We start from the raw sequence: 22,787 nt of genomic DNA on the forward strand, positions 1-22,787 counted from the left end.
TCGCGGCTTTCCTTTCGTCATGTGATTTAACTTATGACAGCTAGAGCATCGACACATATCACTTTGTTGTTTAGCATCTGTTTCTAACGTGAAAAAAGCATTATTTTGATGTAATGGACCGTTAAAATGCGCATTCTGGGGCTGAACTGAAATATAACTGTCATTATTTACGGATAAAGGGGATAACCATGGCGGAAGTGGAAGAGCAGGTAAGCTCAGAATGCTAACGTTAGCTGGCCAATGTTGATGTTTTATACGTATATGCAATGATATTAGAAGAGGAATTTGATATGGGAATACTGATGACACACGCGTTTAATATTATGACACCATGTATGATTACTATTTAACAGCATTTTAGCAGTTGGAGGGTAAATATGCGATGTTATTGTGATTATACATGCTGCATATGTATGTCTTATGTCGAGCAGCGTTGTATCTCTAACGTGTAAAACTGCAGGTTCCTCTATGTGTTTTTGAAGCTCTCTTAATATTTATTTTTCATCAGGACAGAAAACCAAGTGAAGAATTCACAGATGAGTCTGAGGTAAGAAAAACAATAACATCACTTTCATTTACCTCTAAATATACACAGAGCAAGAGGAAATGTTGGTAGACAGGAGACTGTGAGTAAACTCACTCTAACAATGTCATGTAGTTGCACCAATATGTCAGTAAAAATTCATCTGCAGATGACGGGGTGTGCATGGTTCTCTCAAGCATGGCTGATTTTAGAACTCAAATACAGTCTGTAGTTGACTGAAAGGACTTTAACACATACCCTGCCTTTATCAACCCGGCCTGATCCCAGACGGATCTTTGTCAGGTTTTGAGAGGTGTCAAACACTCATGAATTACAGATAGCTCTCTAGATCCATCAATATTATGACTGAGCTTTGGCATGTTTGAGTACACTTGTGCTTTTGAGAATTACAAGTAGGCTAAATAAAATATAGCTTTACACATAAGCTCCGCAGGAAGGGGAGATTGTCTTTATAGGAAGCAGAGAATGGAATATTAGGCAGAGGCTGCAGCAGATGCTTGCACCTCTCAGTAGAAAACGTTTTGTTGTGGGGTATAAAAATACTCCTGTCATATAAAAAAAAGCTTCATATCCTGTTCTCTCTCTTTGTGCAGGCATCTTCAACACAGCGAAACAAAAAACTCTCACTGAGGCTACAAAGAGCTAATTAATCTCTATGAAATTTCTCATAATATTCCTCTTGTTGGATGATGCTGTTACCTTGTTGACAGCAGCCTCACTGAACAAATGCAGCAGGCATCTGTGTGCTCTACACTCAAAGCCGATATCAGCAGATTAGTCAAATAGTAGATCTTGAAAGTGACTACCCACCTTTAATCACTACTTTTAGTTATTTTGATCAGCTAGTCTGAAGTAGTCTGAGAGGCTGTGCTTGGTCTTGTTTTTGATGCTGAACAATCCATATAGTCAAAGTTATTTTTTTCCTTACTCTGGGGTACAGTGGTACAGTTACCCCATACTACATACTACATGCAATACATACTACCTACTGCTTTTGCTTGTAGTATGTAGTATGACTGTTCTGTTGGGTCTGTTTTGTAGTATACTACTATGGTTTCCAGTTTCAGAAGCGGAGCTACAGATTATGTTTTTTGCTTTTGTTTTTTTGCCTCTATTATAAATGCACAAAACAATCTATGGGCAGATCTCAGCATTTTAGTTATTTTGTTAATCATATCACACAGAATCATCATAATTGATTTCTAATCTTACACCAAGTTATATTGTTTACTGAAAATAAATCTGAAAGGGATTTTAATTTTTTACAGCTGATGGAAAAAACACTTCTATATAATCCACCAACCAGTTTAACAAGTGAGTTAGTGGTTTATATAGGCTAATGGATTTTTAGAAGTAAACACCTCTTTCACTACTGGAAGTGACAAGATTTACAGGTGTTCCTTTGCATCACTTCACTTCTACCTCGCGGACCGTCTAACGTTAGTGTTGTGTTGTAATAATAATGCCGACTCATTCCTGTAGATGGCAGTAATTTACCAAACAGCGTTAGTGCCATGCATTGTGGGAAACAGTATGCCAGATCGACTGGTCCGTTGCATACTGAGACATTTTCCTGGATCAGTAGGTCATCCGGGGATTTTTATTTTACTGCAGATGTTGAAAGTTTTCGCATACTATTTACTACATACTGACTTTCAGGCAAAAAAGTAGGCACTGCTAGTGTAATAGGCGGTTTGGAAAACAGCCATACTGTTACTGCTTTCACAGACTTATTGCTTCTATTCTTACTCACTGTAGCACTAAAACAAAAACAAAATTTTCAAATATTCTGTCTCAACCTACATTTCATTATCATATGTTTAGGTATATGTAAGGATGGGTACCAAATTAGGTACTTTCAGAGCTACAGACTGAATTCTGTCTGTGGTGCTGAGTTCTGATTCATGTAAAATCAAATGGTACCATGTTTTCGATGCCTTAACACAACCGTGAGACTGTGAGGAAGAAAAGGCAATTAAATAGGAAAATAGAAAAATCTCTTTAATTGAAAATTTTTGAGATTTTATTATAAATCAAATTAATATTAATTACCTCACAAATACACACAAATTGGTTCCACTGAGAACCAATACCAATTGCCAGGTACCGGGAAAATGTGAAAAGTACCAATCCCCAGGTATAGGATATTTTTCCATTAAAATCATTAAGACTTTTATAAGACACGAAATGAGCGACATTCACCTCTCCATAAAAACAGTCTTATTTCATGCCGGAATTGTTTGTAAAAGTAAACGAAGATCTGCCGTACAATGGCATAGGAACATTTTGAAGGTCAGGTTTCTTGAAAGATGATGTATTAGTTCAAGAAACTGAAAAAAAAAATATTCATATGGTATTTTATCATTACGATCAATATGTATTGCATCATGTTACATCACAACACATCACATCCTTTCGTACTGTATCGTATCATAATGTATTGTATAATATTCAGTCAAAATGATGTATGGCATCATGTCACATTGTTTCGTATTGTATTTTATCGCATTTGTTCGCAGTCCATCACAGTCTATTCAGTCTATCACATTCCTCATCAATCCCTAATGTCTTGTTTTTCCCAGGCTCAAAAATATTGTAGCTATAGACTTGCCAATGCCAAAAAAACATAAATTAAAAGCTTGAATCAGAAAAACGAATTTTCTGTTGGTTTTTGTTTTGTTTTTTTTTTGTAAAAAATACCCCTAAGAATACTTTGATGATGATCAAAACATTTGCCAGTTTCTTTAACAGCACACAGATTATTGATGACTCAATACATAGCTGCATCTTTACCCCTAAATTTACAGTAATCACATTAATTTTACCAAATATTTGATGGAAAAACAATTTTGTTTTTCTATTATTTCCTGTTATTCTGTACATTTGGTTTGAGGCAAAGTGGGGAGTTATATTCGAAAAAGAAATCCAGGTGATTGACAGAAGAAGTTCAGCCTGTTAAATATGGCACAAACCATTACAGAACAAAGACCACTTGAGGAGTTGACAAACACAAAAGACGACTAACAAGAGATGGCAAAAGTTTGAAAATGGGTAAATTCTCTGTGGGGATGAAGTTTGCTATTGTTGTTTGATACACGGTTAAACCCATGACAAATGCCCTCGCATCAGAAATCTCACAAGCAGAATACACAGGAAATAGCCTCGATATGGCGTTGTTGAGTGGGAAAGGATTGTTTTTGAAAATAACATTTTTTCCACGCTATTGTCCCCCACCTCCAACCCAGCAGCACATAATGGCAGACAATGTTTTGAGTTGATGCACCCTCTGGGCAGCCACAGACTGTGCAGCATTGGTTATAAACTGAATTATGGGTAATATTCAGGCTGTGACTGGCCGCAAATGTTGGCTCACACTGGAAAGTGTAGAATATCTTAAGTTTACTTTATGAAATGGTGCTGTTCATGTTTGTCACTGGGGATGAAAAAATAACTTTAAGGTGCATTTCACGCCAGGTGATGGAAATTTGTCTTTGTGTATCCGTTTCCTGATACACGCAGGACACACACACACACACTTCTTTCTTCACATTGTTGGAGGAATGCAGCTTAAAACAATCAACCCTTTTAACATTCTTGAAAATTGTAACTAGCTCTTGTTTAATCAAATCCATGTCAGTCAGAAGGAGCTCAAACTACCCCTGTATTAATAATCGGTGCCAATGGAGCCTTTTCTCAATTAATCCCCAAGCTTTATAGTGTTATTTGTTATATTTAAATGATTGTATAGTCAGAAAAACTGTTAGTTATTTTGATTTTCTTCTTTTTTTTCATCTTGAGTCTTGATAAGCAAATATTGTTCAAATACTATCCCCACAAACCACTAGTTGAGCATCATCAAAGTCAAGCTTAACCCATAAATCATCACCTGCTAAATCGTAAAACGGGTCCCTAACAGCTGAGAGCTCAGCTGATAACATACACATCCAATAAGCAAAATGCAAAATGGGTAGGTACATCTTGAAATGCTCAGCCTGCCTACAGCTGCTGCTCACCCTGCAAACCACTTTACGACCCATCCCCATCCCAGCACCGCCTTGTATGCTGTGTGCGATTCTACCAGTGTCAAATTTATTGTCAGCTCGGCGTTTATATTCAACTGAAGAAATCAGACTATGAGCTTAGTCAGCCTGAGAAGGGACTGAGCATAGCTCAATCGACACATGTAGCTAATGCGATTGCTATCGGGCTGTGGTTGAATTCAGTAGGACTCTGCAGGTCTGAGTACACCTCGGCATTCAGTGCAAGCAAATTTCACCTGAAAGAGGAAGTAAGTGTTGAATGAATGTGGAATGTTCCTCTTTTTGGGTGGACTGAAACTAGTTCAATATGCACTAAGCTTTGCTTAATAAAAAGGACACAGCGCCACTTTGTACTAGGAACTGGGAAGTCGGGAGTGGGAATGACGTCATCTCTAAGTTGGGTGTTCCAGTTGCCAAGTCGGAAAAATGTAATACCATGTGAAGGACTGATGTTTTGATTGTGCATTGTTGATTGTGACAAACACCAGTCAGAATTTCTAAAAAAAAAAAAAAAAAAGAATTTAATGAGAGCTTAATAACTGTTTACCCCTGAATTCGGAGTTTCCTACTGGGAACTCTACATATGGAATGCAGCAAAGATCCCCTGCTGTGACTTTATAAATGAGCTGCTGCTGCTCAGGAGAAGAGAGGTGCTCTTCCTGCTACAGTTTTTTATGCGTCTACGTGAAAGAGAGAAGACCTGCTCTCCCTGCTTAAGCTTTTTATGCATGTATATGAAAGAGAGGAGAGATGTGCTCTCCCTGCTTAAGCTTTTTATGCATGGACATGAAAGAGAGGAGAGATGTGCTCTCTCTGCTTCAGCTTTTTATGCATGTATATGAAAGAGAGGAGAGATGTGCTCTCCCTGCTTCAGCTTTTTATGCATGGACATGAAAGAGAGGAGAGATGTGCTCTCTCTGCTTCAGCTTTTTATGCATGCACATGAACGAGAGGAGAGATGTGCTCTCCCTGCTTCAGCTTTTTATGCATGGACATGAAAGAGAGGAGAGATGTGCTCTCTCTGCTTCAGCTTTTTATGCATGCACATGAAAGAGAGGAGAGATGTGCTCTCCGTGCCATGGCTTTTCATGCATGTGCATGAAAGAGAGGATATATGTGCTCTCCCTGCTTAAGCTTTTTATGCATGTATATAAAAGAGAGGAGAGATGTGCTCTCCCTGCTTCAGCTTTTTTATGCATGCACATGAAAGAGAGGAGAGATGTGCTCTCCCTGCTTCAGCTTTTTCTGCATGCACATGAAAGAGAGGAGAGATGTGCTCTCCCTGCTACATCGTTTTATGCATGTACATGAAAGAGAGGAAAGATGTGCTTTCCCTGCTTCAGCTTTTTCTGCATGCACATGAAAGAGAAGAGAGATGTTCTCTCCCTGCTTCAGCTTTTTATGCATGTACATGAAAAAAGGCCAGATGTTCTCTCCCTGCTTCAGCTTTTTATGTTTATACATGAATGACAGGAGAGATGTGCTCTCCCTGCTACAGCTTTTTATGTATGTAAATGATCACAAGGGGAGATGTGCTCTCTCCTCCCCTGGCTTGTGAAAGGCCCACAAAACAAAGGCACGCTGCCAAATTGTCATGTTGTATTCATAAATTTGATCTCTTCAGTGATTGGTTTTGGCTGAACTAGTGAAATTAACCTTAAGGGGCCAATATACCTAGTTTAATTATACTCACACAAAATCACATACTCCTTTCTAAAAATACTTTTCATTTGTCATGCCATTGGACAGATTTTTTGTTTGTTTCAGTTTACAGCAAGTTTTAATGATTGCCTTTAAGACAATGTTCAAGCAGGGGCCCACTTAGTCAGTTTACTTTCTCCACCAGGAGGAGGACAGCGAGGAGGAGCCCAAGCTGAAGTACGAGCGTCTCTCCAACAATGTGACGGAAATCCTCCAGAAGGACGCAGCCAGCTGTATGACCGTCCATGACAAGGTAGGGGTTATAATCCAGCAACCACAAGGGCATTTCAATCTGTAGTCTGCCATTCTATAAAACAATTTTCAAATTATTTATCCACACATTTGAGGGATGTCCTCTTCAAAGTCAGTTTTCATCTCTTTTTTTTTTTTCAATCCGTGCAGGCAGCCCATTCTTTTCTCACCTCCCCCTGCTTTTCCACTCAGGGAGGTGCATCAAAAGACACCAGGCGCCTTTGTCTTCTCCTCTTTTTATTCCCACTCTTACATATTTTTCGCTCCTCTCCTCTGTTTTTCCAATGCTGATATTTTTTAAGAGGGCCACTCTCTGTGAGACGGTTAATCGTTGTGGCACCAGCAGCACACATGCACGCCTGAGCAGAGCAAAAAGTCATAGCCAGTTATGTCTCCTCACCTGATGTTTTATTAACCACTATTGATTTTCATTTATTTATTTTTACTTTGAGGATTTGGTCCCTGTTGTTTTTTTTAACCTCAAAATAACAGCCGTGCCACAGCGAGAGACATCGCTTTGCTGAGATTCTAGATTTGATCTGACTGTCTTTCTTCTTGGGATTTCTTTGCTTCTGCCATGTAACTACCTGTGCGGTCACACCAACCCCCCTCTGCTGCTGCAAACTCCCACAACCTTTAAACCCACCAGCAGCACACATTGCCTTATGTTGCCTCATATTTTAAGTGTTTGAATCGGAATTTCATTTGAACAATTCCTTTCTGATAAATCCCTTTAAAAGTCGCTCCGCCTCACAAGGTTGAACCCTTTATTTATTTATTTTGGGTTATTTTATTTGGGGAGATTGCAGGGGGCTCTGTCTGACATGCTCAGCTGTGCCTGTAAATATAAGCATTTCATTATAGACTGCACTGAAGCATGGTGGGCTCGCCGCACATCCACATGCTGGTCTAGAAGGGAGGGGGATTAGGAGGAGGGCATGGAGCAGGGGCCGGGGTGGAAGAACACACACTTAATCTAATGCCAAAAGCCCCCAGTTTCTATAATTTTTTTGTCCCAGTGGACACACACACACACACACACACACTCACACACACCCACACACGCACACACACACAAGGACACGCATTAATTCTCACATGCACTTGTGTTGAAACACACAACACAGACCAGTTGCTGCTCAGGAGAAATAATAGCTCTGTGCTGTGTAGGGAGGTGATTGGGTTGCATTGGGAGCATGGGAAGAAGTCAGATGTACAGTGCATTTATTATGCTTAAGCATTTTAATTTGAGGAGGGAAAAAATGCCATTTCACACTGTATGCTTTAATAAATAGGGCTTTTCCATCCCCTGCAATTTCACAGTTTTGCCTCCAAGCCCACCCAATCCCCACTCTGCCCATGTCACTCGCTCCAGCTTCAGGAACTATTTTTTTATCCTCTTCCCCAGCCTTCATCAGCACCAGATTTTTTTTCTCCTAAATCTTGAATTTGTCTCAAATGTACCCTGGTTTAATTCACAGATGTTTTTTTCCTCTGTCAGTTTCTTGCTCTAGGTACACACTTTGGAAAGGTGTTCCTGCTGGATATCCAGGGAAATGTTACTCAGAAGTTTGAAATTGTGAGTACATCAAATCCCTTGGATTATAATAATGAAGTAATTTACACCTACTGGGACAACTTTCTGAGCCGTGCTAATATTCATAATTATATGATAAAACTGCTATAAATATTAATGCTTAGTGTGGTGTTAATAACTTTTTCTTGGCCACTTCAGCACCTTTTTTTTCCTGAACTACTACCATAGATAATGACTTTCCCATTAGCCTCTGCTGTTAGCAAAACAGTGCTCTAAATGCTTAAAGCGCTTATATATTTATTATCAATAAATAATAATTCTCATAAGCATTTATCTATTTTATATCAACATGCTAACATTTTAACAATGGCTAGAGTTAGCATTTTGCTGACAGACATTTAAGAACAGCACTTACTGGCTATTTAACACCACACTGTTTAAAGGAGAGCTACACCAACATTATATGTCGTCGTTACATGTTTTAGCCACTTAGCTTAGCAAAATTCTGGAAACGTAGTAAAACAGATCGAATGGCTTTCTCAGTTACCGAGCTTTACACTTGCTAATTAAATGACGCTTTCTCATTTGACTTAAACGTTAGCAGCCTTAACCACCTGTGAATAGAGTGCAAACATAGTTATTATCAAAAAATAATGCTAATTGTTCTTTATCTATTTCATGTTAGTATGCTAATATTTTGAATGTGGTGCTATGCCAGAATTAGCATGTTGCTGGAAACACGTACTGGCTATGAAAACTAGCAAAGATTTTGAAAAGGAGATTTATGACAATGATATATCTTTGTGTTAAATGTTCCAGCTGCTTAGCTTAGCTTAGCTTAGCTTAGCTTAGCTTAGCTTAGCTTAGCTTAAATTCTGGAAACATAGGGGAACTACTCAAATATGGCTTTGGACAGAGCCATATTTGTTCCCTGTTTTAGGCTATGGTAAGCTAAGCTAACAGGCTACTGGCTGCTTTCTATTCAATAGACAAGACTGAGATTTTTATTTATGCTTATTAAACTTCATATACAAATAGGTTTATTCATGAGTAAGTCAGAGTGTCCCTTTGTATAGGCTTCAAAGTATAGCGTTTAGTGCCACTTCTAACTTTCCACAAGTCTTTTCACTCAGTCCAGAGAAAATGATCCTGAACAATGATTTGATTTGCATATCAAAAACAGTCAGTAATTAAGGCTCATTTGGCCTGCAGTACAAATGGATAGTTTTACACGACTGTACCTGCACACACGCTTCTAACCGTAGCATCCCTGCTGGGCGCATTGATTCAAGTCCTACTTACCTAAAGAACTTGCTGCCGGTTATCAGTCATCGCCTGAAAGTAACAAAGAATAAACAGAAGTGACACCGCTGAGTTCTCAGCCTGATGGATTTATGACCAAGCCTTTTACATGAAGCCGTTATACTTTAGCTCATGTATAACAGCCAGCAGGCTGCTAGTCCTTACATTTACCTTTGTATCATGTAAAACAGGATGTAGCAGAAGGATTTGTCGTTGGTAGTGACTGATGTTGATTTATTGTTTCCACTAAACTGAGAAGATTCAATTAAAATAGCTGGACATGACCAAAAAAGTACACCAGTTAATAACCAGCCATGAATGAGCAAAATTTAAAGAACATGTTTTTAGCCTTTTTGAACACAGTTGCTGACTTGTAATCAAAATCCAGCGCAATCCATCCACTGCAAAAACACAAATCTTACCAAGTGTTTTTGTCTCATTACACACTGAAATACCTCACTACACTGAACTTTTATTTATTATTTATGAGCAACTGTGATATGATGTACCCTTAAGTTGACTGTTTTTATTTTTAACAGTTTTCTTTGTCTGAAATAAACTGAAACTGAAAACCTTAAGAGCCTGCAATATCAGGATTTAACTCTCATTATAAGATATTACAAACCATAGCTACACTGCAACACAGATATCTGAACAAATGTTTTAAACATTAAATGTTTTCTAAAGTTTTGAATGCATCTCAGACTCAATATGAGCTGCATTTACCTGATAGGTACAGAAAAATGTTAACGATATTAACAGACAAATATGAAGCTTGAGTTGGTTAAAGTGAGTAAAAAAGAATCTGCCAAGGTAAGAAAAGTAAGGGGATAAGTTTCTTGAGTCAGGCATGTTTTATATCACAAAACTTCACAAACAAGTCATTTTTGTCTTCTAATACCTTGAAATAAGACATTTTTCTGGATAAGTCAAGTGAATGTGGCTCATAATGAGTTTGATAAGAATTTTTTACTACAAATTGGACATGGAGTTTTTAAGGACTCCATTTATTTATAGCAAAAAGTGTTTCAAGACAACTTTACTCTCTGCATCGGCAGTCATTTGTGCAGATTATATTCAACTCAGCCCTTAATTGTGGGCTGTAGCATCTCAAAGCGAGATGTATATCCTGACATATCAGGTCAGTGTGGCTAATATTAAGTGTAATGAGATTTTTTTTTAACTTGCAGTAAGTGAAGTACGCTCTATAAGGCTTCTGTTTTGCAGTAGATACCTTGAAGCCACCATATGCACAGCCCTATTCATCATCACATCCTTTACACACTCACATATTTGCCTTTTCTTGCATTTCACCCAGCGGGGTTAAGTGTCAGCATGCAACATCGGCCAGCCACAGAGATTCATATTTGCCTGCTGCTAAAATAAGATGGCTTGATATTGTGTCTTCTCAGAGTTCAGTGAAGATCAACCAGATCAGTCTGGATGAAAGTGGTGAGCATGTGGGCATCTGCTCCGAGGATGGGAAGGTGAGATCTCTCCGCTCATCACCACCAGTTACTGATCCCTGGGCCTGCAGAGAGAGAAAAATCACCAATCAGTGTTCTTCATCTTCTATAATTCATCCTCAGACTCATGTTATCAAACTTTATGCTAATGCTGAGGTGAATTTTTAGATGGGGATGTGAGCATTAAGTTCAAGTTTTATCGGTGCTATATCTTCACAAGAATTTATAAATAGCTTCCTCCGATTCTGAAGAGTGAAAAGGGGGAAAGGGTTGATCCGATGAGCTGTCAGTCAGCCATCAGCCGTCTATCAATACCCTCTCCATGCTCCCCACCTTGCTGTTATCTTGTCTTTTCTCATCATTACCACCATCCTTCATGGATTTCATAGTCAAGATATGCTCTCTGATAGCACTTCCCCCCAGCACCGCGGTGGCAAAAACAAGATCTTGTCAGACAAAAAAGTAGAGTACACAATTAAAACCAGTGCTGCAAAAAGTGTCGCCCTCAACCATCACAGTTAGCTTTTAATCCTTTGAAAATCTGACTTAATCCTTAGTCGCTGGTGCGGTTAAAAAAGGAGATTGCATCAGAGTTTGATATTAGCCGCCTACTTCTTTGGCCTCAGATACAGAGGGACTGGGTGTCATGTGCTCTAATGGCGCATTAGGATTTGTTGTAGTAGACTGTGGTCAAGCCCAAGATGAGGACTCGTGTTTCTAAACCCTGCAGGGTTCAAAGAATCAACTTGTCCACTAATTGGTGACCCAGTGGAGATGCAGGGAGCCAATCAAAGTCTTTTTCTGACCACAATTCCCCCCGCTGGCCCCGGATAGTTGCAGAGGCAGCAATTAAAGGAGACATTTTGAGTTATTCACCTCTGCTTCCTGTTCTGCCGTCTCATCTCTGTTTCAGGTTCAAGTGTTCGGACTCTATACGAGAGAGGGCTTTCATGAGAACTTCGACTGTCCCATCAAAGTGAGTTCATTTTATCAACGTGCATGTGTTGAGATCGCAAACATCTCCTCCATAATCTGAGACATTTCTCGTGTTTCAATCCAAGGTGGTGGCTCTGCACCCTCAGTTCACGAGGTCAAACTACAAACAGTTTGTCACAGGAGGCAACAAGGTACGTTCAAGTCGTCTTTTTTGTTTTGTTTTCACTCCTGGAGTCATTATCTTCATTTTCAACATATCTCGTGACAATAATTCTTCCTGATTGTGTCCGATGACACCAGAACCTCCAAACCTTTCCACTCTAACCCGGCTGAAGGCGACGCACAGGCTTTTTGTCTGGTGTGAAAGGCTCTTACCTTTCTGTCTCTTTGCTTGGAGTGCTCTCGGGAGAGCTGCCCATTTTCACAAAGTGCTGTTCGCTCAACAGTGTTTGAAAGGCAACGCTTCACTAGCGCAGCAAGTAGATGTCATTATCAAGAGGGGGACGTGGTCTTAGGATTTCCTGAAAGTTGTCACCAGTGTTTAGTTACTACAGAAAAAGAAAATATCTTCCACATGTAATTTATCTATTAGAGGGAAATAAAAACACCTTCCAATTACTCCAGCATAAACTGCTCAGAAGTGGTGTTATGGTTATAAAAACATCCATAAATAAAGTAAACTGACATTTACACAACTGGGGTGAGGAAAAACAACTTTTTTATGAAACCCCATTGTTAGTGTTACTTTGCCATTTTCTTTCAATTGCCGCTGATTCCTCTCAGTTCCAAGTTGTGAAGGCCTCCACAATGTGCCTGTGATGAAAATCAATAAGCCTCAACGGGAGCCACATCCTGTCAAAGGAAATTCAATTTTGTCTCCACAGTTCTTTTGTCATATCATCTCTTTGTAGAGCAAACTGTTTATTAACATAGCCCAACCGCTGAATTAAAGAGCCTATACAACCTTCCCTTGGCATCCTTGGTAACATTATGCTCTTTTTTTCTGGATTACTTTATATAGTAAGGACAGCAACAATGCAGGGAATGTGAATGACAGGCTTTGTCCTCTACAGCAGCCACAATACAAGGCCTCAACATTAAAGTGCAATCAACAAAATAGTTGGGAGGCCTCCTTCATGTCACATTGCATTGTGGTTAAACCTCTCGCTTCCATAGCTTCCGCACCTAAGAAAGGAAGAAGAAAGTAAAATATCACATGGAGAGATCACCTTTTAAGATAAGTTTTTAAACATGTTTAAGCCTGAATTCGGCTTAAATGTACAACATTTAAACTGTTAAACTGTCGTCATGTTGTGTTTTGTCTCCTTCCTGCACTTAACTATAAGTTTAAGCACATTCGAATGTAAACAACATCTTCCCCTCTGATTGTGAAGCTAACGCTGCAGCTCACTCAAATCTGTCTTCAACATTTTGTTCCTAGGTTAAAACATATGTAAAACCAACTTCTACTTAGTTAAATCTATAAGACTATTTTCACAATCTAACAAGCCAGGCTGCCCCTCTGCAATGTGCTGCTCATCTACTGCCCTCTGCAGGCGGGACTGCACAGCTGCACTCTGTTCATACCTTGTGTCTCTGTCTCTCAAAGCTGCTTCTGTATGAAAGGAACTGGTTGAACCGATGGAAGATGTCTGTTCTGCATGAAGGGGAAGGCTCGATCACAAACATCCAGTGGAGAGCGAATCTCATCGCTTGGGCCAATAATGTGGTGAGTCACCAGCCCCATTAAAAAAAGAAAAACCACTAACTGGACTGTGAGAATACTTATTTAGGTTAATTTGGGGATATTTTTACTTTTATCAAATTGTACGGCTAAAGACGGACATGAAATGAGGGGTGTAGAGAGATGCAGATGACAGGAAAAGACTTGAAGCCCACATCAACCAGCCCCTCGGTGCTGAGAATCCTCAATTCTGTCATTTTTCTGATTTGTTTCAGGGAGTGAAAATCTACGACATCAGCACCAAGCAGCGAATCACAAACGTGCTGCGTGACAACGCGAGTCTGAGGCCTGACATGTACCCGTGCAGCCTGTGCTGGAAAGACAACACCACGCTCATTGTTGGTTGGGGTACTTCCATTAAGGTGGGCAACAAATTCACAAGATATCACAGTAACTATTTCTTTCACTTGATTGAACTGAAAATTATTCTATCCTGTCTCTGCAGATTTGTGTCGTGAAAGAGCGAAACCCGACTGAAATGAGAGATCTGCCGAGTCGCTACGTGGAGATTGGTATAAATACACAGCATGAAAACGTGCCTGCTTATACTTCCCCGTGCAAAATTTCAAAAGTCCCATACAAAAGGAACAATGGACTAAATATCACATCCTCACACCTTTATGTCTTTCACTTCAAACCATAAGACTAGGGATAAGAATTGGCAAGAACCTCACAGTACGACACGTATAACAATACTTGGGTCATGATACAGTACTTTCACGATGTATCATGACATAACAATTAAAGATGGGTCTTTTCACATTTAAAACGATACTACACCAATGCCCGATACCTGGCAATCAGTATCGGCACTCAGCGGTACCAATTTGTGGTACTTTTGTGTGTGTTCATGTGGTAACAAATACTAATTTGTTTAATAATAAAAACTCAAAGCTTTTCAATTTTACATTTATTTCTCCATCAATAAACTTGCAATGCTATGTTCATGTCCAGCATGGAAAATTGCCTACTCTTCCACTCCCTCACAGTCACAAGGATGAGTTTAGGTTTGGTGTCCATCTCTAATTACAATGTTGTGATACAGAGCAATATTCTACACAGTTAACAAAGAAAAAATAGAGATTTTGTTTATGTCAATCTCACAACTTGACTCAAAATTGAAAAGACAAATGAAGTCAAAACTATTTGTTTAAAAAAACGTTTCTACTTTATTGTTTTTGAAATACTGAAAGTAAAATACATTGTTACATACAAGCACTTACTTGAAAACATTAAGTGCATCAAGTTTGTTACTTAAACTACTGTGACATTAAACTAAGGTTGCAAAGAAACTACTGGATGAAAGACGTGGGCAGTTGATGAAACTAATAAATGTCAATAGTTGTAACCAATGTTTCTCATAAAGAAATGTAATATTGCTTTAAAAAGTTACTATGTTTATGATTTCAGCAGTCTACTACACTGTAAAAATAAAGGAATTTAAACCAGCCAACCCAAAATAGAGAGAAAAACATGGATTTCTACAGCATCAAAATCATTGTCATCAAGTTTAGAAATAAAATATTTTAAATCTACTTTGAGGTTTTATTCATTAAACAGTCTTTGGGCAACATAAAGTGAAGTAGCTCTTCAAGGTTGTCTGCTGCAGTCGTAGTTAACTTCCAATTTGGCTTAGATATGAATTTTGCTTTTCCAAAAAAAGTCAATATTAAGAGTTGAAATATCGATACTGTATCAGAGGTCAAAGTATTGCAATACATTGCTGTATCGATATTGTCTTCACACCTCTACAGAAGACTTTTAACATAGGCTCAATCCACTTTATGGTTCCCGTGAACATAAATCAGCGGTAATTTATGGTATGTTTGTAATAATGCCGCACAAACATTTTAACCCCTCAGTAAGACAGCCTGCTAAAATGCTTGATGAGGAAGAGCTTGCTTGAAAAATGTCTTTTAAAGCTGATGTTTCAAAGATCCAGGACCTAATCTTGGTAAAAAAAAAGATTACATCAATGAGTTTGTTCCCATTCTGAACTTGCAGAATAATTTTGGAAATGGTTTTGATCTTTTGGTTTCTGTCTATTTCAAACAGTGTCGGCCTTTGAGACTGAGTTTTTCATCAGTGGTCTGGCCCCGTTGGCTGATCAGCTCGTCACCCTCTACTTTGTGAAGGAGAACTCTGATCACATGGTGAAGATGCTTTTACATGATATTTCAGAAACATCAAGTATGTTTTCTAAGCCATGTTGGGTGTTTTGTTATCCAGGATGAGGAGTTTCGAGCACGGCCTCGCCTCGACATCATCCAACCTCTGCCAGAGAGCTGCGAGGAGATCTCCTCAGACGCTCTGACCGTGCGCAACTTCCAAGACAACGAGTGCAGAGACTACCGCCTCGGTGAGACTATAAAATCCAACCTCGGAGAAATGTCACACAGCCTTTATTGTCCGCTGATTTCATTATGCAGCGACCATCAAATGTCAGCTGAGAGAGGCATAAATGTATTTTCATTAACAGAGCATTCTGAGGGAGAGTCGCTCTTCTACATCATCAGTCCCAAAGACATCGTTGTGGCCAAAGAGCGAGACCAAGACGACCACATCGATTGGCTGCTTGAAAAGAAGAAATATGAGGTCTGTGCTGCTGGATTTTATGAACGCTGCAAAAGGTTACAGTCTGTGGTTATATGTTTAATTGTGTGTCATGTTACTGTGGTTTAACTATGACAGGAAGCACTCATGGCTGCAGAGATCAGCTTTAAAAACATCAAAAGACACGATGTGCAGAAGATCGGGATGGCTTACATCAACCACTTAGTGGAGAAAGGCGACTATGACAGCGCAGCCAGGTGGGTCAGACACGTTTGGAGTATGTTCAGGAGGTTTATCCATCAAAGAAGTTCACAAGTTGATCATTTGGAAACTTTAAAGTTAATGCAAGTGCTTTTCTCCACAGGAAGTGTCAGAAGGTCCTTGGAAAAAACATGGAACTCTGGGAAAATGAAGTTTACAGATTCAAAACCATAGGACAGTTGAAGGTATTTTTAAGCTCTGGTTTTTTGAATCTTTACAACTTGAATTTAAGGTTTTGTTTTCCGGCATAACTTGCTCCACCTCTGTCTTCCCTCAGGCCATCAGTCAGTATTTGCCCAGAGGAGATCTGCGTCTCAGACCGGCTATCTATGAAATGATCTTGCATGAGTTTCTCAAAACCGACTATGAGGTACTTCCTTTAAATCATGCATCAAACCCAGAGTTGATGTTTTTGTTGTTTTGATGCTCAGCTAATGAATTTCCTGCTTTCTTTGGTGTCCATGAAGGGTTTTGCCACACTGATCAGGGAATGGCCTGGAGAGCTTTATAATAACATGGCAATCGTTCAGGCGGTCACTGATCACCTGAAGAGGGACCCAACTAACAGAACACTGCTCACCACATTGGCTGAACTGTGAGTGATGACTTTACAGAAATTAACATGATGTATATTCAAAGTCTAGATATCATTCTTCATCAACGTTTGAATGAAAGTAGCTTACACTTTCATTACTTAGTGGTTTGTTTGAATTTCAGTGACATTACAGTGGCAGTGGCAGTTGGCAGTGTTGGCATTTATTTTTGTACACATCAAGGATTTATGTTATGGGTCGTGAAGTCAGATTTAGTTTCATAGCTGTTATATTTGCGAACAGTCAAGTACAACAAAGGAAAAAAACTAAGAAATGGGGATTAGTTAGAGGGTTTTTACAGTCAGTGTGGTAATTAAAGTAAATCCTGTAAACCAATCACGTTAGTGTACTGCTTAGCGATGCTTCACATTAGCCTTGCAGGCTAGCCTTGCACAGTGTTGGCAACTCAGCAACTTTGTCTCTACATTTAGTGATTTTTCAGATCCCTCAAGCAACTTCTTTTCAAAACAGCAACAACCAACAAAAATAGTGACTTTCTGGAGTTTGGAGTGTAATGTGAAAGCATGTATTGATCTCCAGCACCCACTGGGCAGATAAAGGTGGAGGGTTGATATTGTGACATAAAAACAACATGAATGGACAGAAGAAAGTTTATTCAAAGTTATAAACATGTTTATGTTGATTTGACACACTTCCTGTCTCTCCCATGACCCTACAGTCTATTCCTACGATATCATTCCATGACATTTACATGCAAATGACTTTTCATCAGATGATGACATAGTTTAGCAACTTTTAGCCGTTTCTGGGACAGGAAATAGCAACTTTCTTAACTGAGGAGTTAGAAACACTAGCCTAGCACTAGCTTGCTCAGATGTGTTTCCCGACCACCGCTCCAACTTGAGTTTTCGACTGAAAGGGGTTAAAATAACAGCGAACTTCTTTTAACTCCAGCAAATTTAAATAACATCCCCAATTTGACTACAGACTAATTTTAGATCCATGTTTATGATGCTACATGTGATAAATTACAATATTGTGAAAATTTAGCGTCATTTTAAGTTTGAGGAGTTAACTACAGGAATTCTAAGGCTACGTAAGATAAACAAATTATGGCAAGTTACTGAAGCACAGTCATCACAAATTACTTTTATGTAATGCAATGAATAGCCCATTTTGCATCATAAGATAACTTATTAAGAAGTAAAATATGATACTTTTGTACTTTTCTTTCATCATTTTCAATGCAGGGTGACATCTGTCAGGCTATTTCTTCACAACGGTATCACAACTTTTAGGCTGCTTGAAAATCAGAGTTATTGTTCCTCTGTCCTTTCTGGTGTGAAACCAAGGTCCCTTTGAGGGGTTTTTATTCCCTGTACTCACAGATTTGCCTGTAACATCTAAAGACTTTCACTGACTTGATAATTGCTGACAAAGTCTAATCTTACAAAGTAATTCTCCGTGTGTGCTCGCAGGTACACTTACGACCAGCGGTATGACAGAGCTTTGGAGATCTACCTGAGACTTAGGCACAAAGATGTTTACCAGCTGATCCACAAGCACAACCTGTTCTCCTCCATAGAAGACAAGATTGTGCTCCTCATGGACTTTGACAAAGAGGTAATAGCGAGATGGTGGACATTTTATCGTCTTTAACTCAAAATCTGAATGTAAAATACTGTTTGAGTGATCCATTTTCAATTTTCTATTCCAGAAAGCTGTGGATATGCTCCTGGACAATGAGGACAAGTTATCAGTGAGTGCACCTTGCTCCTTTTGCTCTTTGATAAAGCGTCTGATGTAAATCTGCAGCCGGCTGAAGCTGTTTCTCTTCTCTTTCGCAGACAGACAAAGTGGTGGAGGAGCTGGCAGACAGACCAGAGCTTCTGCATGTGGTGAGATGACACGACCTTGGATGCAATCAGACACACTTTAGAAAGTAAATCCAGAGCTAGTTTGACTCCTTTTTCCTTACAGTACCTCCACAAACTGTTCAAGCGGGACCACCACAAAGGCCAGAAATACCACGAGAGACAGATAAGCCTGTACGCCGAATATGACCGCCCAAATCTGTTGCCGTTCCTGAGAGACAGCACACACTGTCCGCTTGAAAAAGTAAAATAGATTCTGCATTTTATCTCACTGTATGTTTCAGGAAGCCAAAAAGAGCATGAATTAAAGTTTCACCTCTTCTTCCCTCAGGCTCTGGAGGTTTGTCAGCAGAGAAACTTTGTGGAAGAGACCGTCTTCCTGCTCAGTAAGTGGTTTTTAAAGCAATGGTATGCAATTTTGCCTCTTTAAGATGTCTGAAAAAAGAAAATCTGCCCTAGAAAGGTCTTGTTCAGAATGAAAAAAAGAAGCTAATCCAGCATTTCACACTCAGGCAGGATGGGGAACTGCAGACGGGCGCTGCAGATGATAATGGAGGAGCTGGAAGATGTGGACAAAGCCATCGAGTTCGCCAAAGAGCAGGATGACGCGGAGCTCTGGGAAGACCTCATCTCGTACTCTATCGACAAACCACGTACGAGACAGCCCCTTGTTAATTTAACACTTCAAAATTTGTTCATTTTTGTTTCTTTTAATCCCATCATCTCTCACTGCTTTGTGTCTTCTGTTCCCTCTACAGCGTTTATCACTGGCCTCCTTAATAATATCGGCACTCATGTGGATCCCATCCTGCTCATCCATCGCATTAAGGAGGGCATGGAGATCCCAAATCTCAGAGATTCACTCGTCAAAATCCTCCAGGACTACAATTTGCAGGTCAGACTTTCAAATAAGAAGAAAATTACTTGTAACAGTTTTCTCCTGTTTGTTTTCAAGATGATTGAATTAAAGTACAGGTGTATCAAACAAGCAATAAACCATTAAAGACGCAAGTTAGCCATATAAATAATATCTTTTGATTTAGTGAGGGGTAATAAATATTTTAAAAGCCAACAAAGAAAAACAAGTTGTCTGTTTCTGTGTTTCAAAACTAGAAAGATTTTGGTATTTTGGCTGTACTTAAACACCCCTTTCATGTTCTGAACTGATGTTTTTTTATAATAATAATAACTTTATTTTTATAGCACCTTTATAAACAGCAGTTTGCAAAGTGCTTTGACAACAGGCAGGAACATGCAGACAAAAAAGCACAGAGAAACAAAAACAAGACCCTCGCAAGAAGCACAAGTCTTAGGAAACCAGACAATACAAGAACGATGCAACATAAAATGAGACCATGAGAACTAAAATAAAGGCTAAAAACATATACTCATTAAGAAAAAGAAAGAAGGCAATAAAAGGCAGTTAAAAACAAAAGGCAGGACAGCAAAAATGAAAAGATTAAATTATAATGATGATTAAAAAAATGAATAATAATAAAGCAAAGATAAATTAGAGTAATACACATTAGCAAAGGATAAAACCATAAAGGCCTAAAAGGGTACCAGTGAAAGGGTTAAAAGTGAATTGAAGGTGAGTCACAGATTAGATCAAATCTGAATAAAAGTAAGTAATTACATTAATATGCTAATATAATTTAGAAGAAGTAAATAAAAGAGGATGGGCTTAAGGTGGTGGGAAATAAAAGATAGAGAGAAATGCAACTTTATTTGCCAGCTCAGTAGAGATAGTTTAAAAAATCAGCACAGTTTGGAACACAACTTAGATATTCCCAGTGGATTTGTAAAGAAATACTAAACCATGTTGTCAGTTGAGCTCAGCAGTTACATCCCTACTTTGTGTACCGTCCTTAAAGGAGGACAGCTGAACTTTTACCCTGGTTATTTTGTGGAAACAACACAGTTTGTGCTCATGACCTATTTGTTAAGTCGTTTGTCTTTTTTCTTTTTAGATTCTTCTAAGGGAAGGCTGTAAGAAGATCCTTGTAGCAGACTCTCTTTCCTTGCTCCAAAAAATGCATCGCACACAGATGAGAGGAGTCAGAGTCGATGGTGGGTGCAGGTTTTTATCATTTCTGTAGCAGAAACAGCCTAAAATGAATACCTTTTAGCTGTACTCATAAAAGTTTTGCTTTTATTTTCAGAGGAGAACATCTGTGAATCATGTCACGCTACAATACTACCATCAGGTAGGCTTCAGTGTTCTGTGATACAGATGTTTTCTAGAAGTGCAGCATTCAAAAGCAAGCTATCGCTAATCTTTGCACCGCACCTGTGTTTCAGACATGGCCAAATCGTTTAATGTGGTGGTTTTCCACTGCAGACACATGTTTCATAAGGAATGTTTACCGTCTGCAGGAACAGTGAGTAACATCCCTCCAAAGTGTCCAACCCAAAATTTGATGATTTTATCATCTAGAACTTTCATGTTCTACTCAAAAACGTTGCAATCTGATACTTACATTTCTCCTCATTACAGATTCCTGGAGTTCAGTTTTGCAACATCTGCAGTGCAAAGAAGCGTGGACCAGGAAGTGGAATCCTAGAGATGAAAAAGTAACATCCATTTATGCACTAACAGTTTCATTATTGATGCTTTTATCTCTCACCCCTGCTGAGCTCTCTTTACTAACACACGTTAGAGCATGGATCAATAAGTATAACTTTCCTTCAGTCACTCAACTGTACTCTGGTGAAAAAAATGCCTAATATTTATATTGAACTGTCATCGTATGTTTGCATTCAACAACTGGAAAGCACTTCACTTGCCTAGCTCGTCTGTATTTTGAATTGTCTGCTACATCTGTAAAATAAAGATTATGATGCTGATGGCTTTGGTTTGAGTCTGGTAATTGTGCAAGTTTTCTCAGCAAATATGCTTAAAATATCCCAAATTGTGGTAAAATCTTACAGAAATTAAAGATAAATGTAAAAAGTGAATTATTTACAATTCATCTGCAGTATCTCAAAAAGTAAAATGTAATTTCATCAGAATTTCTTAAGACGCTTACCTCCAAGGGTAAGAAAACATATTACTCTATTCTCCATACTTAAGCTTTATTATACAAGAAAATGGTAGCAATTTAACAAGAACTGATTATCTAGACTGATAAATATGTGACTAGAAAGCAAACTAACACCCTGATGATCGTACATGAAGCTGATTTCAAAATGAATCATTTGGAGTATTTATCTATGATCTTTTCAGAGTGCTGGGAAAAACAGACACGGTTTTTTGTCATAAATATTTAACAGTTTTGCTCTCTATCTATTAACAGAAGCTTTGAAGGAAAAGCTGGAAAATATGTGGAATAAATACATAAGTGAATATAAGTAACCATTGAAAGCATTGACATCCAGCTGACTTAAGAGACCCGATTTAAACTTATTCTTTCAATTGAAATCAGAAATATCCAAGCTGAACAATAACAACAATAGAAAAATTATTAAACATGTTAAAATCTAATCAAAAGGTACCACTTTAAAATGTACAGTTAAAGTCAGAAGTTGAAATAGCTAGCAATGGTTATACTAAAATGACAATAATAAAAACAGAGTGGTATAATGATAGGAAAGATAATTCTGAACATTCTAAATACAAGAATAAGGTAAGACTGAGTCATAAAAGTCGAAGACGATAAAAAAAAAACAGGTAAATAAAACAACTAAAGGTAAAATAATAAAATAGGAATGTAATAGTCTGAGGTAGGCAATAAGAAGACGACAATTGCACGATATTCAATCAAAATATTTCTCTAGAACTCCTCAATATCTGGATAAATGTAAGCAAATATATTATTTTTAGATACATTTGTGTGAAAATGAAGTGTTGTAATACCTCGATGCTTATTAAGTCAACTTTGAAGAACAAGCCGTTAAAAGAAAAACGTACGTTTTTAAAATGTAGCTCGTTTGCACAAAAAGTGTCCAAACTCATTTTAACTTTTAAAAGAGATATTCAGGTTTTGAGAAGAGTGAAAACCTCGTTTTTTGTGTTTCTAAAAC

At 38.5% G+C, this 22,787-nt stretch overlaps 1 protein-coding gene across 1 annotated transcript; it reads left to right on the plus strand.

The window, feature by feature from the left end:
* Positions 1-11: 11 nt before the first annotated feature.
* vps41 (VPS41 subunit of HOPS complex) lies at positions 12-21,607 on the plus strand. The gene is made up of 28 exons (XM_074693187.1): positions 12-209; positions 509-547; positions 6,431-6,538; positions 8,039-8,116; positions 10,789-10,863; positions 11,756-11,818; positions 11,904-11,969; positions 13,388-13,507; positions 13,738-13,884; positions 13,968-14,034; positions 15,578-15,675; positions 15,752-15,881; positions 16,002-16,117; positions 16,214-16,332; positions 16,440-16,521; positions 16,614-16,706; positions 16,804-16,931; positions 18,369-18,513; positions 18,608-18,649; positions 18,738-18,788; positions 18,871-19,008; positions 19,096-19,150; positions 19,277-19,417; positions 19,523-19,659; positions 20,735-20,834; positions 20,927-20,971; positions 21,066-21,145; positions 21,262-21,607. Exons 1-28 carry the CDS (start codon positions 189-191, stop codon positions 21,340-21,342), a joined length of 2,565 nt encoding a protein of 854 aa, XP_074549288.1. The 5' UTR covers positions 12-188; the 3' UTR covers positions 21,343-21,607.
* Positions 21,608-22,787: the final 1,180 nt, after the last annotated feature.

Source organism: Halichoeres trimaculatus, unplaced genomic scaffold, assembly GCF_033239565.1.
Source record: "Halichoeres trimaculatus isolate MK-OKI-2021-1 unplaced genomic scaffold, fHalTri1.1 fHalTri1_scaffold_18, whole genome shotgun sequence".
NCBI classification, from domain to species: domain Eukaryota; kingdom Metazoa; phylum Chordata; class Actinopteri; order Labriformes; family Labridae; genus Halichoeres; species Halichoeres trimaculatus.

Bases quoted from the DNA above. Each gene is read 5' to 3' on its own strand.
- vps41 (XM_074693187.1), top strand. From the start codon at position 189: ATGGCGGAAGTGGAAGAGCAG. The intron at 16,118-16,213 runs GTCTGTGCTGCT...TAACTATGACAG, and splicing joins TTGAAAAGAAGAAATATGAG to GAAGCACTCATGGCTGCAGA. The intron at 18,650-18,737 runs GTGAGTGCACCT...TCTCTTTCGCAG, and splicing joins ACAATGAGGACAAGTTATCA to ACAGACAAAGTGGTGGAGGA.